The following is a 16,660-nucleotide window of genomic DNA, read 5'->3' on the forward strand; positions in this document are numbered from 1 at the left end:
GTGTTCAAGTATTCTGGGTTTCTATCCTGTAAGTGTGTCTCTCGAAATAAGGCAAGATATGCCCACTTTCAGGTTAAGTGTTTGGTTCGTAAAGAAGCTTTCTGCGCTCAAGAGGAAATTGTTAGGTCAACAGGGTAGTAATAATGCCAAACATAAAACTCTCAAAAATGAAAATAAGACATCATCCTGGACAGAGTACATGCAAGTAAATCCTCATGAATTGAAAATTTAGTGTACTGCAGAAAAATGAGTAAAAATTTTAGAGTATATCTCAAATTCAAATCAATTAATCTCTCTGGGCCTGTCCAAAATTTTTATTTTAGTATTAATAAATTGAGATATCACAATAGAACCAAGGGTACTATAATAAATAAATTAATGGGTATACCACATCACACTGTTTTAAAAGGGAAAAATTAACAGAAGCCCTCATATTAAAGAAGAAATGTAATATTACAGGATTCAGTTAAACTTCTTCACATAGCAAATGGCTATTTCGCCAAGCAGAAAAAAAACTTGTTGGCTTAGCAAAGGAAGGAAAAGACTTCCATGACAATGACAGCGTTGGATCAGCCTTAGACAGAGCCACCTAATGAGAGGGAATGGTCACCATCTCTAAACAACAGAGATGATATTATTCTTGGGAGATTTTTTAAAAGGACAGACAATAACGTTTCTGGACTATTTTAGTCCTCTCTGGAAGCCAAGAGTATAATCTTAGTGACTGAAAGTCAGGGTAATACTTGCAGAAGTGTCATTTAATTTTTAAGGCCAGTGATCAGAAAGTAATGACAAGGCTACAAGCACCACTACCACCCCAGAAATGGAGGTGCGTTTTTAGAAGCAGCATTCCATTCTGCTATTTAAAATTGGTAGCTCAAAGCTATTTGATCCGCATACTGCCGACACGACTCACCTGTTTTCTGCCTTCCTCTAAGGGGTATGCTCTCGTGCTGTTCGTATACACTGGAGACACTGACCAAATATTCTGTGCCAGGCAGGAGATCTGAAGAGCCAAGGAGGACTTATTTTTAAATTGTGCTCAGAAGCATGAAAAAAGCAAAGCACTCTTAGGACTATTTCAATAGATAAAATAACATACACAAAAGTTGAGTCCCCTGACCTACTCATACTGACGTGTGAGTGTCACTACCTACAGGTAGGCTGTAATGGGTTGCTAAGGAAAGGTCACCTTGCCTTCCAATGTCTCTAAGCTGTGCCCTCAGACGTACTTCTGAGAGTATGATTCACCCTGACCCGCAATAAGATGGTAGCTGCCACATAGCATTCTCTCTGTCAGCCACTCAATATTACACCTGTTGAGGGCATGTGATAATAATCACTGTGGCTTGTCATTGACTTGTCACCAACAACCCTAGGAAGAAGTTTGCTACTATTTAAAGCAGGCTTGTGGCCATCCAATAAACTGCAAATATTTCAAATGTACAGTTCAGACAGGTTTTGGACTATGTATGAACTTGTGAAATCATCACCACATTTATGACAATGAACATATCCATCACCTCCAAAACTCTGGTTTAAAACTATCCCCATTTTACACATGAGAAAACGGAGGCACAGAGAAGTTGTCTTCTTTGACATCCTTGCCTGAAATCATAAACAGTTTGACTCAGGCCAAGACGGGTGGTCTTAATTAACCTTTACTGGAAAAGAGTTACAGTCCATGGGGAAACGGATTGGTTTTGCCATAACAAAGTAAGAACAAAATACTTAACAAAATTATATACACTTTCCTGAGTATCCTCTTCTCTCATTTTGAGGTCTCCGAAAAAGGACAGAGTGAGGGTTCTAATCTTTGGATTCTTCCTCATTAGACCCCATTCCCCCCCATACCATTTCTATAGAGGCCCCTGCAAGGCTTAGATGCTCAGACTCCCCTTTCCCTGTTCCTCGTTGCCCAGGGGTAATTTATTTAACCACTACAGACCCTAGTTGTTTCATCTATAAAACTGGGTAATAATGGTTTCTCTGGGGGGAGATGGCTACTTTGCAATCTAGAGCAAAGATCTAGAAGAAGTTCTGAGAACACATGATGAACATGTGACCAGTCTGTGGGGCAGACCTGATCCTTAGGCAGGGGTTGCATACTGAGCGATGCTGTTAACTGCTGATCCCAGAGTGCTCCAGAAGACAAATAAGAGCCCTGTTGATATACAGATATAAGGGTGTTCTCACAGTCGTGAAATGAGAAGGCGGGACTGTGGTCATGTGGCCTTCCCTGCTCTAAAGCATGGTCACGATATGGAGGATATTTTCAGACTATCCTTTGGTACTGTACTATATGTGAGCGCGTTCCTTCCTTGTGTGGAAACCTATGCCGTTCTCCTGTGTTTATTCTACTACTCCAGTGAGAGGATGACACTGGCAGGAAACACAGCACCATGTCTCAGTCTCCTTCTATTTTCTTTAATGAACGATGTCTATTTCAAAAAGGTAATATCTAGAAACACACAATTTTCGTAAATGGTTGCTGTTTTTCCAGGTCCTCAGCCTTCAGAGAAACCCTGCCAAAAGATTCTTCCTGAAGTACCAGTTACCCTTTGGCTCTTTCTTCAAAACAGCATCCTGAGCTATCCTGAATTGCTGTTTCTATGCCTTCAAACACCAGAGATTACCTGCTCAATGCTTTTTTTTTTTAAAAAATGAGAGTAAAACAGATATGGTGACACTATTTTCAATCCTCATCATTTCCCTCTCCAAACATTTAGATTTAGTCATACGGTTTCTCCTGACATTCGTTTATTTTTATGTGTTCATCTGGAAGCAGAATTTGTTTGAAGTCTTCGAACTTCGCTGCTGGTGTTTTTCTCCTATGATCTTTAAAAAGTTGTAGATCTCAGAGATATAGACATGAGAATCGCAATAAACACGACAGCTTTCAAAATGTACAGGGCTGCATATCCGATGTGGAGTTCAGCTTCTAGTCTTGTTGTAGCTGTCTTCATCTTAGTTACTCCTACCTGAGAACTTGGAACTCTTTCCTGGGGCTCTAGCTTAGTAGATACAGTTACAGTAGATACAGATACAGTTAGTAGATACAGACACAGATGACTGCTTACTTGTCAAGACCACTGCATTGTCTGAAGGAGAGATCGACAACTCTGCAACATCTTCCTCATTTTTCACCGGTGAGTAGCGCACCAAGAGGTTGGTCAATTCAATGGATGGAGGTGGGGCCCAGGTGACACGCATCGTGTCTGGACCAACATTGGTGAATCGCAGGTCAGTGGGAGGAGGAACAGCTGGTTTCAAAGAAGGAGGAACACCAGGTCAAGATAGTTTGAAAATGAAAGTTAACCCAAAGAGCTGGGAAGCTAAACAACAATAACTCATGCATAAAGGAAATGAGTCACCATCATGCAAACGATCTAATCTAAATCTAATCTAAATCATAGTGAACTACTGTTAAAAATAAAACACTACACACAGTACTGTTAGGCCCCTTTAACCTTTCTGCCATCGGTACATATCGAAGAATAATTAGCATCTGCTTCCAAATACGTGGATTTGAAGTGCATTATAAATACCACTGACAGTTATTTTATCCCAGGCTGAAGAGGCTTAAGTTGCCACACAGCAGAGAGAAATACAGCGGTGCTTTCTGAAGAAACACATGCACACAGACAAAAAGACAAGAGGGTCCTAAGTTTCCCCTGACCCGAGGTGACTACAGCTACCGGCATTGCTACAATCCCGCTCCGTGAACTCTACCTATAAGTGAAGAGGTTCATGCAGATTGGTTCTCGGCATGTTTCTTACCATGCAGGGCAGAGAACCTTTGTAATGTTGCATGCTCAGCCCCAGACTGGTTAAAGAGGAGTTTTTTGTTTTGTTTTTACCTAGCCATGGCAAGGCAATCCACCATGCTCCAAAGTTTCTTTTTCTCCTCTGTCAAAACACCCCTCTTCCAATTCACCCTACATTTTACTGGGATTTTAGTCAACTACAGAAAAGGAAGACGGTGGGCTTTCTCGAAGAGTAGAAGGAAGGGCATCCTGGTACGTTTGGAAGTACCTTTAGTATTAACTGGTGCTCACAACACAATTTGGTACTCATGCAAGATACGTTAAAAAAATAAAACAACTCCAGGTGGGCAAATTCATTTAACCTTTGCCATTTTGCATCGAACAGATCAGCTCTCTCTAGCTTTATGCACATTTGTGGTTTAAATGAAAGTGTATTTAAGACCACGTGCACATGCCTTCGACCCATCGGCTTAGCCTATACGTCCGATTCCTCACCCGCCCCCAACCCATCCTCCCTCTCCTAACGGCTGGCAAATTGCTGGCTTTCCCCGTGAAACGTCCGTCTTTAACCAGAGTGACTGTTGGCAGCATGCAACACCATCCATGTCTCAAACACAGAAGTTTTCAAAATTCACCCGTTTGCTGTGTCAGTGTAGTAGGGGCACTCTCTCCGCCATTAATGAGAGTGATAACGCTGATGTCATAGTCAATGCCCGGCTCCAGCCCTGTAACTGTGTAGTATCCTACTGAGGAGTCCACAAAATCTTCAAAAATAGGGATACCTTCTCCTGCCGCAACTACTGTGATGCGGTACCCAATAATGGTGGAAGAGTTTAGCGGGGTCCACCTCAGGCCGATGCTTGAATCGGTTATGTCAACAAAGCTTAGGTCAGTGAGTTGGGGCACCTCTATTGAGTTACAAAGCAAAGGGGGAGGGGCAAAAGGAAGATGGAGGCAAAAAGAGGAAAAAATAAAGCAGTGTACATCAGGTTACTAGTGGCAAACTTGACAGAATGTTAAAGCAATGATGGTAATATGCGATCTTTTCCCAATGTTCTGAAAAGACGTTCTAAGCACCATGAAAATAGTTTGCTTCCCTGGGAGAGTAGAACAGGTTACAATATTCTTAGGGATCTTCTTGCATTTGAAAAGGATCTCTAAACAGTAGAGTTGAAACTCTCAGTTTCTTATAAGTCACAGGGCTGTTTAGGATGTCAAAACCATTCTTAGAATCTAGACATAATAACTGTAGTAAGTATCAGCAATGCTTTAAAAAAAAAAATGAAAACTTTTTTAGTAGGAAAACAGAGCTTACATGAAGGAGGTTTAAAAAAAAAAATCGGTCAGCGAGTTTTTCTTTCTTTTTCCGTAGAAAAACTCAAGACAATATTACGGCCATAATGCTGGTGCATTATGAATGTATGGTGTGAAACATTCAGGAGGAAGACAGGTATACTGGAGTCCAAGACCACTGCCAATATTTTGCTTAACTCATAACCGAAGTTATTTAATCAGCATTACGAAAAGCATTCTCCCAAATAGTGCAAAGGAGAATATAATCTGTTCAATGCTTTCACTGGGTCACAATCCAATTTTGGACAAAGAACAAACCTATCCCCAGATAGGTCTTTTCAATGTTGTCTTTCAGTCCACCAAGAAAGAACACCCGAAGGCGTGGCCTTTATGTCATTTCTTTTTTCAATTTTATAAAGGTAGGATTTGAAACTTTAAGATGAAGAATTGAACGTATTAGCCAAATGCTACGTCCATGCTCATGTACGGACACAGGTATGATTTTATAGATGTTGGAAATTGACATGGACTGTACAATCAGGGACAAATGTGCCGATGGGATGCATTTACCATATTACTTTTAGCCTGTCAGTACTGAGGACAGACACATGACATCATTTTAGTAATATTTCCACGTGAGCGGACAGTACAGAGTTCAAGCCGTCATGGCACTCAGTTACATCCCCATCGCCACAAACAGCATCCTGGTGAAGCGGACAGGAAAGCAGTGTAAATAGCAAGCATGTGTCCAAACAGTTGCTCTGACCTCACGGTTTTGGAGAGTGTAGTTGGGGGGGGGGGGCGGTCAGAAGTAAATCCCAAATGTACTCGACACTCTCAACCACCTGGGGATTAAGACCTTAAGCCCTACTCTAATCGAAACTGCCACTCTTAGGATAGTAGCTTATTCTTCCATTACCTGGGATGATGGTATCAGAGATAGGGACACTTTCCTTGTCATCTTTGACAGCGTAAACACTGACATTGTACTCCAGGCCGGGACTCAGGTTCTCGAAGGTGCAAGAGCTCTGATCTGCATGGACCACTTCTTCCAGAGAGTAGCCCTGTTGGCCATTTAGAGGGGTGGTGGTGATTCTATAACCAGTAATGTCTAGAGAAAACAGGAAGGAGAAAATTACTGCACAGAGCATCTGTGACCCAGGTCACCTTAAACCCGACTCCAGTGATGGACCCGCGAAGGGGAAAGGAGGAAGACTTGGCATTTATTGAGGACTCCCTGTGATTCAATGTCACAATGACCCTTTGAGGCAGGTATTAATATCCTCGGTTTAAAGAAGCTCTTGGACCAGGGGAGCAATGACCAAAGGTTTGCCCTCTGATACATCCCAGGCTTACCTGGAGTGGTGCTCCTTTCCCAGGAGACGGTAAGCACTCCAGTGTCAGGGTTTGCTTCCAGGTGCAAGTTCGTGGGTGGAGACAATGCTATGCAGAAAAAAATTTTTAAATTAAAAGTTAAAGCTAACACCAAGCACATGACCTGTGGAAAGTACTTTTTTCTTTCTCTCTTTCTTTCTTTTTCTCTTTTCCTCCCTCTTTCCCTGCCTCTCTCTCTTTCTTTCTCTTTCTCCCTTCCCCATTCCCTTCCTTCTTTTCAAGAGTCAGTAAAAATAAAGATGTTACACTATGAAACATGGGTGGATGGTGATTCCCTGAGAACATTTCTTTTTACAGTTAACGCTTTTGCAATACTATTGAAATTCTTCCTGTCCTGCCAGTTCATAAATATTTTTGACGTAGAAAGAACAGTTCTGATAGCATAGAATAGATGACATGAGATGACCTTGCTGCTCCAAACCCAGCAATAGCTAATAAGGTAAGTGGGAATGGGAGCTTCCCCCTCATGCCATTATCAGAAGCAAAGAAGCTCTGGGACCAGGGGATCAGTGACCAACGGTTTGCCCTCTGATACATCCCAGGCTTACCTGGAGTGGTGCTCCTAATAGCAGCTATGTTCAAGAATCGGACCAGTTTTAAAAACTAAGAGAGGCAAAGAATTCCTCTTACGTGTCACCACTTTCTTTACAATCGGAGCATCTCTCTCTTTCCCATCCCTCAAGACGGAGATGGTGTACACATATTCCACGCCGGGAGTCAGGCCAGACACCACGATACTTCCTGACTCTGACGTCACTTCTCGTGGTGCTTCCCCTCCTTGGCTTGGTCGTACACCCAGCTAGAAGGAGGAAAGCAAAATAAACACCAAGGTCAAGTATTTCCAGAGCTGGATTACTGCAGAGAGGTTGCAGCTATGCTGTATAGAACGGGATCTCTTGCGCACACTGCTTATTGTGCTTTGTTAGGCGAAGAGTTGGAGCCTGCTTGTAGCTCTACTAGACACTTTAGTGGGACGTTCCTTGGGCTGGGGGGCTAAGGTGGGAGAGGCGTCTTCCAGAACCGCAGGACATTGGCTTATCATGGAAGTTTATGGAGAAATGGCATTATGTGCTGTTTTGCTTGATCAATAATCTCCAGATATAAACCAGAAGTACACAGGGGTTTTGGGCCACATGGCAAGTTCAGTTCTACTTTCTTTGCCGCTGGAAGAAATCCTCCAGCGCTCTCTTTAATGAGTTATGAACATTCAACTTAAAGGTAGCAGCCCTTTTAACATTTTCTACTTCAGAAACATTCCTTTTGAAGAAGTATGTTCATAGCTTAAACTGCAGGACAATATATTACAAAAGAAGAATGAAAATGAAGGTGCCCATAATTTTCAATTTTTTAATATTTTGTTTCAAAACCTAGGTAATATCGTCTCATCAAACAGTGTTCAACTCCAGAGATGTCCTTTGTAGGTTATAAGGCTTCTGAAAGTCAGAATGACACGATTAAGGGAAATTTAAAACAGCAGTCTTCCAAAAGGGCTTCTCTATATTTAAGTAGCATAATCATCAACATGGCCATTTGCGTATTTCAAAAAAGAAGTGACCTTTGGTGTATTTTTCTACACAAGTAATCATGGAGATTTAGTCTTGATTTCCAATTATAGTAAATATTTCTCTCCCCACACTCTAAATGCCAAGGAAAGGAATTCTTTTAAACATATTCATCACTTCCCTAATATCATTACTTTAAAGAACATGAATTCAGATATCTACAGGGAAGACCTTAATCTTAGCTTCTATTAAGAGATTCACCCAAGGGGCTTTGAACAAGTAGAGATGAAAATGATTGGATGGAAATGTGATTTTTAAGTGACTCTGAGTCTAACTGGTCTCCCTAACTTGGTTTTCGTGAACTTGTTGACACCCATTTACAACAACACAACAAAAGGCATTTCCCTGTGTATTTTAAAATGCCATTCCCTGGGGGAAAGGACAAGAGAAAATGAGACGACAACAACAGTTCTAGATGAATATTTTGTCCTTTACAAAGCACTTCCCAGCCTCGGTCCATCCTTCCGTCCGTTTAGTGAGGGGACGGTCATGTTATCCCTCCATAGTGGGCGTCACAGAGACGCAGATGAAGACAGGTAACAGACCCCCGGTCTCCTCTGACTCCCAAACACCGTGTTTCTATCACAACCAGAAACAAGCACTTCGGGACCTATCAAGAGATTAGGAACCCCCACAACTTACCTTAAAACCAATCCTTGGAGCAGGTGTCCATGTGATCACAATGGTGGTCTCAGTGACCTCCGTGTTGTAAGGTGGAATGGAGCTGAGGGGCTGCACTGTGAGACAGAACCAATGCACATGTTCACACCTTGGAGTCACAGACGATGGCAGAGAACGCACAGAACGAGCATTTTTACGGAGAACCTCGGTTTATCCAGCTAGTGGATCCTACACGGAATAGCCTTTACTGGGTGGCAATTTGGAGGAGGTCAGTGCTTCCCGATCTTTCATGTGCCACACAGATGATCTGGCAGCTGGCTGAAATGCAGGGTCTGATTCTGTGGGACCAGCGTGGGGTTAGGACTTTGCATTTCCGTGATGCCCATGCTGCCAGTCCGTGAGTCATACGTCAGGAACAATGGCCTCAATGACCTCAAAAGACACTTTTGAGACCTCGGATTCTTTGATTTGTGTCTTTTTATCAAGTTTGGGATTTGAGTTTTATGATAGTAAATTTCACTCTACGGTCCGTATAAAATCCCAGTTGAAACGTAAAACTGGTCTCCACAAACTGGTTATCCTTCTGCTTTTTAGATCATTAGTCGGAGAACAACTGTTAAATCATAGATGTGATCTGAAAATAGCTCTGTGCTGAATTATTCCATAACGATGGTCAATTACTTTTGGTTGCAATGAGAAATACCATATGAAAATTCAACAAAATCTGCCACTATGGGCTTACTTAGAAATCCTAAAGATTCCTTAAATACGTGATTATTCATTGAGGATAATCACATTACAAAAATTTGGTACTCTGCCACTGGAATTAGGAATTAGAACAAGTTAATTTGGCATCTCTAGCGTCCTGACCTCACTGTTGTTATTCCTCTCAGTGAAAATACTACTTTAAAAAACAAAACAAAACAAATAAGAGAAGAAGTATGTGTACACACACTTAAGACAGACATTTTCAACAGTCTACAAATCTTATTACAGATTTAGAACCTCTAAAATATAATAAGCTGAACAACTAAATCTTGGAATAAAGGGAATAAGCATTGCCAAGACATTTGAACAGGGTGAGTCAAACTCAAGGGTTATGAATGTGTTGCCAGCCCGGGTCACGTATTTGGTGCCTTCATAATTCCTTCCTTTTTATGTCCCAATCAAATTCTGCATCCACTGGGGGGGAGGGGAACCTATTGAATGCATTTATGCTAAACTATGAATGGCCAGGGAGACAGTTATCCTCTGGAGGTACACGATGGAGATTCAAAGTCTTAAGACCCCGCTCACTCCTCAAATCCAGTCCCAGGTTTTCCCTTCGACCATGCGGGGATATGGGCACCAGGGCAATTCTCCCAGTTTCCAGGCTGGCCTTGAATGTGTGACTTTTTAAAAAATTGCTTTGAAAATACTATGTGGAAAAAAATAAAATAAAATATGTGTGTGGGCTACTCTGTAATGACTCCTCTAACGGCTGACCTGATATTCTACTGTTTAGTGAGCCGATTGCTAACTACACTATTATTTCGATGGTGTCTTCGGGGGAACCAGGATGGGTGACCCATGATGCCTTCCCAGAGTCTCTGAAAACATACACCACTTGGCAGCTGCTGACTTTGCCAACATGCCATGGCTTGCCCCATGGGACCATGTTAATAGCCACAAAAATAAATAAATAAATAACTAAATAAAAATTCCGAGAGCAAGAAGCTTCTCGCACAGAACATCTGTGAAAGCCACAGATTTTCCACAAATTACATTCTCTTCAACTGTCTTGGGCTTTAAGACTGGGTGTTTTCTATTGCTTCAGCCAGCCAACCAGCATCTTCCCAAGTTTAAGACGATGCTCTCTGCCTGGGAAGACCATTACAGGAAAATCTCCAAACCACAAAGCCACAAACTGATGTCAAACAAAGGATGTGACTGTAAGTATGAGTTATGGGTTCTGGCAGGTCTTGTCAGGTGAAGAACAGCCTGGCTGTTAAAGAAATAAAATTTGCCCTATTTATGAAGAAGCAAGCTGTATTTTCCCCAGAAACAGCAAACTAGCCCCCCTCCCCCAATTTTCCCCCACATTTGCTTTTAAGAATTTAGCATAAGTATAAAATCCAGAAAAGTTATTTCCACAATTAAGCCTGGTGAGACGGTTAAAAAGCTACAGAAACTTACAGCAATGGCAAAAATATGCAAGCCGTACTAATGTTTACAGCCTCAGAAAGTACTTTAAGTTCAAATGAAGTTGTGGAACTGCCTACTTAAGTAGGTTTATTTAAATTGAAGCTTTGCTTGGTTGAACTGTTTTCATTCTCATTCTTTCCTCAATCATCTATTCAGTGAACAGTTTTTGAAGGTAGACTGCATGCTGGCACTATGTTATTAGCCTTTATCTGGTAAAAATCAGTTTTGAAAATCAGTACTTTAACTCAAATAGAATTGTATTTTATAGAAATATGCTGTGGCAATGCATCAATGTAACGTGGCCAATATATCAAAGTCTGCAAAAGGATTTGGAATAGTCTATATTGACTCATTATACTTAATTGTTGCTACTTACTTAATGATACTTAATTATTGTTAGTATCATTAAAAGTGTTTTTTCTTTTATGGGCACTCTACCCAACAAAAGAAACTACTTAAAACAGGTCTCATGTTAAGGAGTGAAAAAGTAAAAAGTATAATTTGTGGAATTAGATGTGGTCAGTATAATGCTTAATCTACTGAAATCTCTATTCTAATTCATGAAAGGCATCTATAAAATAGATATTTACAAGAAATACATTGACCCTGATTTCATATTAATAGATTCTAGAGTATCTTAGTAACACATAACATAAAACAGCAAAATTAAGAGGTTAACTTATGAATGAAAAGCAGATCTTACTTGCTCATAATTAGCAATTACTTAAGAAAAGGACTTCACTTGCCCAAAATCCTACACCCAGTTTAAGTAGAAATACATTTTTGGTAAGTTATGAATTCTTACTGGAAAAGTTTGTGGAGAATTTTCTTTGGGAAGTAAATTCCTTAGTTACTTACTATCAAACCTACATTCACTTTTTGAAGGCTTCTTTAACATCTTTATTTTTAAACACTTCTGGAAAAGTGCAAACTAGTTCGCATTCGTAGTATATGTTGAAAAGGGTTAGGTGCTTCTATAATTCAAAATGTCGAGTTAAAAATAACAACTGAAGCTCAGGTAGAAATTGGGGGTCTCCTAATTCTTTGTAATATAAATGAGAATGTTTTTAATAGAACTCAATTTATGAGTTCTTTATACATGTCTTTATTGTGATATAGATATGTAGGAGCTTTAAGGCCACTTTCCATAAAGTGTGCAGCAGAAAAGGACAGATGTGACCAAAAATTGTCAGTCTTCCCTCTGGGGAACTTCAAGAGTCATTTAAGGAAGATGAAAAGAAAAAAAAAATGTATTCTTTTCTGCAGAAATACTTTAATCTGCTACAGTGTCATAAAGAAATCCTTTCCTTAGCTTCTTGCTCTGTTGGTTTCCATTCAGTTGGTAACTCTTCATTCTACACTTAACTGCTGTCATAGGGCACCCAAAGTGGGAGGGTGTAGACATCCATGCTGGTTTGGTTTCCTCCCCCAACTGGTGTTTGCTGTAAATTCCTTCAATACAACATTCGACTTTCAAATAACTGGGTACTTCAGACTGCGTTACTCACAGTGGTCCCAGAGGAAATAAGAAGTTTGGCCACATTTGTAATTTAACTTTCACCAAGATTTTCTTTCTGGGGGCGCCTGGGTGGCTCAGGGTGTTAAAGCCTCTGCCTTCAGCTCAGGTCACGATCCCAGGGTCCTGGGATCGAGCCCCGCATCAGGCTCTCTGCTCTGCAGGGAGCCTGCTTCCTCCTCTCTCTCTGTCTGCATCTCTGCCTACTTGTGATATCTGTCAAATAAATAAATAAAATCTTTGGGGAAAAAAAAAAAAAAGAAAGAAAGAAAATCTTGCTTCTGAAAACGATCAACTGAACCGAATCGCGTACTTCATGATTTCTATCCCGGCACAAGCTCCTCAGTGTCTGATAACCACCCACGGATTGAGGGGCTGGTCCCTGACCACACTTTGAGTAGTAGCACTGCTTTAAATCTTCCTTTTTACTTAAACCTCGTACTAAGGTATTTTAAGTTAAATTTTTTAAAAAATTGGATGAAGCACGGAGGATGTAAATTCAGGTAAGAACCTATGAAATCACAAAGACAAGACATTCAAACATTGGCTTACGAGTGGTGAAGACCCCGGTGACTTTAGGGCTCTGCTGGTTGCCTTTGACTGCGACGAGGGATGCGGTATACTCAGAAGCGGGCTGCAGATTCCTCAGTGGGTACTGTGAGGCCGAGGGACCCACATTGTACTGCTTGGGCTGGCCTCCCCGGGTCGGGCCCACAGTCAGTCGGTACCCCGCTATCCGGGCCCGAGGAGGAGTCCAGGTCACTAAGACAGTGGTGTCCGTTTCATTGGTAAACTGGAGGTTAGTGGGAGCATCCAATTCTAGAAAAAAGATGAAACACACCAAGAAATATTTGACCCTCAGTCATGATCATCCCGAAACTCAAAAGCTTCACTGGATTTTCTAAACCTTCCTTAAAGCTGAAACTCAGTAAAACTCAAAACCTTGGAAACGTGGAGCCAGTATGAGATAGAGGGCTACATGGAACTTTGCAAAATGGTTTTAATCATGAGAAATTGCTTTTTTTTTTTCCCACTTGACTTTGGTCCTGAGGAAAGTCCAATTTTCCAGCATTTCTTTCCCATCACCCTCTGATCTTATACTAACATTGTAGAGATCACATCATCAAAACAGAAAAAATAACCAAAAAAATAAACCTCTCATGAATGTCACAATGCACTCTGAACCGAACAGGTTAAGACATGGGAGAGAAGCCCCAAAATACGAGGGCAAGATGAAACTCTACACGGGACAGAAAGAATATCGTGTGCATGTATTGAATGAATAGTCCTTTGCTAGAGAAATAAAAGTAATTTTCGCATGATCCGTGTTAGCTAATAATTATAGCATATCCGTCAGAATCACAGCAGGACGCTGGTGAGTGCGCACTATCAGACTATCAGAAAGAATCACACAAACCGTGAGTGTTCTTCAGTGTGATAGCTAGAACTTTCTCTGCAGTGAATTAAAACACTTTCCAGATGAAGGAAATGCTTACAAGGTAATCCAGTGTAATAAGTGAAAAAACTGGACATGGGTCACAATGACAGCAGTCTACATGGCCAGCCCCATTGCTTCCTAGCTCTGGGACTTTACAGACTGCAGAATTTTCTATCAGCTTCAATTTCTTCACAAACCCAATGCGGATGAGAAGACCTTCTTCATTAGGTCAAGGAGAGTATTAAATATAAGGACCATGCTCGTAAAGAACCAAGCAGAGGCCCTGGGACTTCAGATGCAGTGACTGTTTCAGCAATGACTATTTATAAATAATTCTATAAAAGGTTAAGAGCATACATTTGCATTTTGATCTAGGTATTTTTAGTTACAGAAAATATCCTCAAATTTACAATCCATGTCTCTGTCAGCAGAGAAAATCAGGTTCTCTTAAGTTGCCTCTCTTGGTGCCATCACCCGCTACGTGGGTAGGCGTATTCGGGAAATGGGTCACTGTTGAGCATCCGTGGAGCTGGTCTCAGAGTAACGACGTGCTTCACATCCACGATGCATTCCCTCACCCACCGGGTATCTCCTTATCTCCAACCCGACCCCCAGGACTTAACGTTTTGCTGTGCCTTCACCACAGATTGGGAGTCAAGGTGGAGAGAGTCGGGAGCAGGACATACTGGTTGTTTGTTCCGCCGTCAGAGGCTTGCTCTCCCTCCCCTGGTTCACAGCGAAGACCTTGAAGTGATAGGTGACCCCAGGGGACAGTCCGGTGACTTCCGCAAAGGCATTCCTGCTGATGGGCAGCCTCTGGCCGTGTTCCCCAGGCAGGTTGACAGGGATCACGTCCACGCGGTAGCCGGTCACCGCGCTCTCGGGGGGGCTCCACATGATGGTGATCTTCACGTCCGTCACTTCCACAAACTGCAGGTCCCGAGGAGGGGGAACTTTATCTAACAGACAAGAGCCAACTGGTCATTCACAATTCCTGCTGAGGTGTATTTATTTTAAGCCAATTTCCTGGATGTAAGGAAATTCGTGGCGCCTCTCATTTCAAAGCAATGCTAAGTTTTGTCTCTCCACCAGAGAATGTGTGTTTCTGTTTATATTTCCATAGTTCAGTCATCCTGCTTACACAGGACATCTGAAGCTTTTTATTTCACTTAACCTAAAATGTGTAGGTAAGCAGATGAGTTTCCAATGTATTAAGTGTCCTGTTAAGGAGTTTAAAATACACACACACACACACACACACACACACACACAACCAAAAAACAAAACCAAAAAATACCCTAATTGTGACAACAGAAAAAATTTGGCTTGCATTTTACTGAGCCATTTTGTAAAACTTTAAAGTAACAGAGGAACGAACACCAAAGTTTCTGGGAAAAATAAGAAGGTTTTATGTGTTGGTTTTTAATCAGGAAAGCCAAGAGCCAGCTTTGATAAGTTAGTTTATAGCATGGACATTTCAGCCAAATTTCTTAAGTTGAAGGATAAGCTCATCTGTAAGATTACTTGCACACAGGAACTGTTGACAGAGATAAAACAGCCCTCCCAGATAAATAATAATTCTTGGGTCTCCCACTTCTGGTCCACCCCAGCAGGCTAATGGAATGAGCCTGGTTGTATTCCTCCGATAAAAGGGAGGTTAAGCGTCTTGTCTTGCTAAGCCCTGAAAGGTAGGCTAGCACAGGAGGGGGCTCTCAGTTACCTGAACGCGGGACACCTGTGGTTTCCTGTTGGATGAAAACAGGAGTACTTTCTTGGTTTTCTTCCACTGCATAGATGGTGATGTTATACTGGACACCAGGTTGCAAGTCACTAAGGGTGACGGAGTTGGCAGTTTCAGGAAGGTTGAGCTCCGTGCTGCTGCCTTCTACTGAGGGCGAATACACTATTCTATATCCTGCAGATTCAAGGGGGTGAAGTTAGACACACAGTTTTATGAAACAGAGGTTTAATGAGTCCTAAATCTCTCTTCTCTGAAAAGCCCTTAGACTCTTGCTGGATTAGTCTAGAACTAGAGATGCTTTCTGACTCTTTACATGTTCCTACTTCCTATCAGGACTGTTCAGTACAAAGATAAAATAAGAGCAGTCTTGCAATCCTTTTTAATAATAAATATCATCCTCGAAGATCCAAGATCCTTAATAAATCTCTATTAGAGATGCTATGAGGTGAAAATATTCATGTGAAAACGTCTTCTCTTTGAGATCTAGGCAATGAAAGCAATTAATGAACAACCTTGAGCACAGATCGTCTAGCGCTGTCTGCATCTTTCCCAAACTTCAGAGGCAGTGGAGTAGCTTAATGAGCTAAGACGGCAACTGGGTTACCTCTTTAAGAGTAAGTCCTAGAGTGAGGTTTTCAGAAAAATTACCCCTCTTCGACCTCAGAAATGCCTGGTTTAGTAAGTCAGGGAGCTGGCTTTCGAGGTTTTGTGTGTAAGTGTGTACGTGTGTAGGGGGGTCAATAAAATGGACATAACGGGAAATAATCTGTAAGAAGCAGAACTGTAAGACTTGAAAATAATCACATTCTGAATTACTATTACACACACACGTACACACACACACCCCTCTACCCTAGTCTAGAGTTATGTAGGAGAGTTAAGTGGTATCCCTGTCCACAGGTCAGAACTGGCTCCCTCATCACCCGTGGTGTCAAGATCAACATGGCAGCCAAAAGGGAGGCCAGCATCACCTGTGATGGGCGCCTGGGGTCTGCTCCAGCGAACAACAATCGAGGTGTCGTCAACTCGGTCCACAGCAGGGTCAGGAGGCGCATCCGGAGCTAACAGAAAATGAAAGGAGCACACGATGATAACAGTCAGGAAATACTGCTCGAGGCCTATTCTGCAGAAAAAAAGCTTCTC

General features: G+C 41.7%; 1 protein-coding gene across 13 annotated transcripts in view; it reads right to left on the reverse strand.

The window, feature by feature from the left end:
• The window catches only part of FN1 (fibronectin 1), a 66,359-nt gene that overhangs the window by 24,395 nt on the left and 25,304 nt on the right, over positions 1-16,660 (reverse strand). For 7 of the 13 annotated variants that reach the window (XM_004766992.3, XM_013063785.2, XM_013063784.2 and 4 more), the window contains exons 17-27: positions 16,489-16,578; positions 15,497-15,691; positions 14,463-14,735; positions 12,891-13,157; positions 8,660-8,754; positions 7,086-7,254; positions 6,417-6,503; positions 5,980-6,171; positions 4,403-4,675; positions 3,081-3,263; positions 917-1,006 (exon numbers count right to left, since the gene is read on the reverse strand). In XM_004766992.3, coding sequence (XP_004767049.1) covers positions 917-1,006; positions 3,081-3,263; positions 4,403-4,675; positions 5,980-6,171; positions 6,417-6,503; positions 7,086-7,254; positions 8,660-8,754; positions 12,891-13,157; positions 14,463-14,735; positions 15,497-15,691; positions 16,489-16,578 — 1,914 coding nt within the window. The remainder of the gene's footprint in view (positions 1-916; positions 1,007-3,080; positions 3,264-4,402; positions 4,676-5,979; positions 6,172-6,416; positions 6,504-7,085; positions 7,255-8,659; positions 8,755-12,890; positions 13,158-14,462; positions 14,736-15,496; positions 15,692-16,488; positions 16,579-16,660) is intronic. The other 6 variants (XM_004767001.3, XM_004766999.3, XM_004766994.3 and 3 more) reach the window with 1 other exon arrangement.

This window comes from Mustela putorius, unplaced genomic scaffold, assembly GCF_011764305.1.
Source record: "Mustela putorius furo isolate JIRA1106 unplaced genomic scaffold, ASM1176430v1.1 tig00000275_pilon_pilon_pilon, whole genome shotgun sequence".
Classification (NCBI taxonomy): domain Eukaryota; kingdom Metazoa; phylum Chordata; class Mammalia; order Carnivora; family Mustelidae; genus Mustela; species Mustela putorius.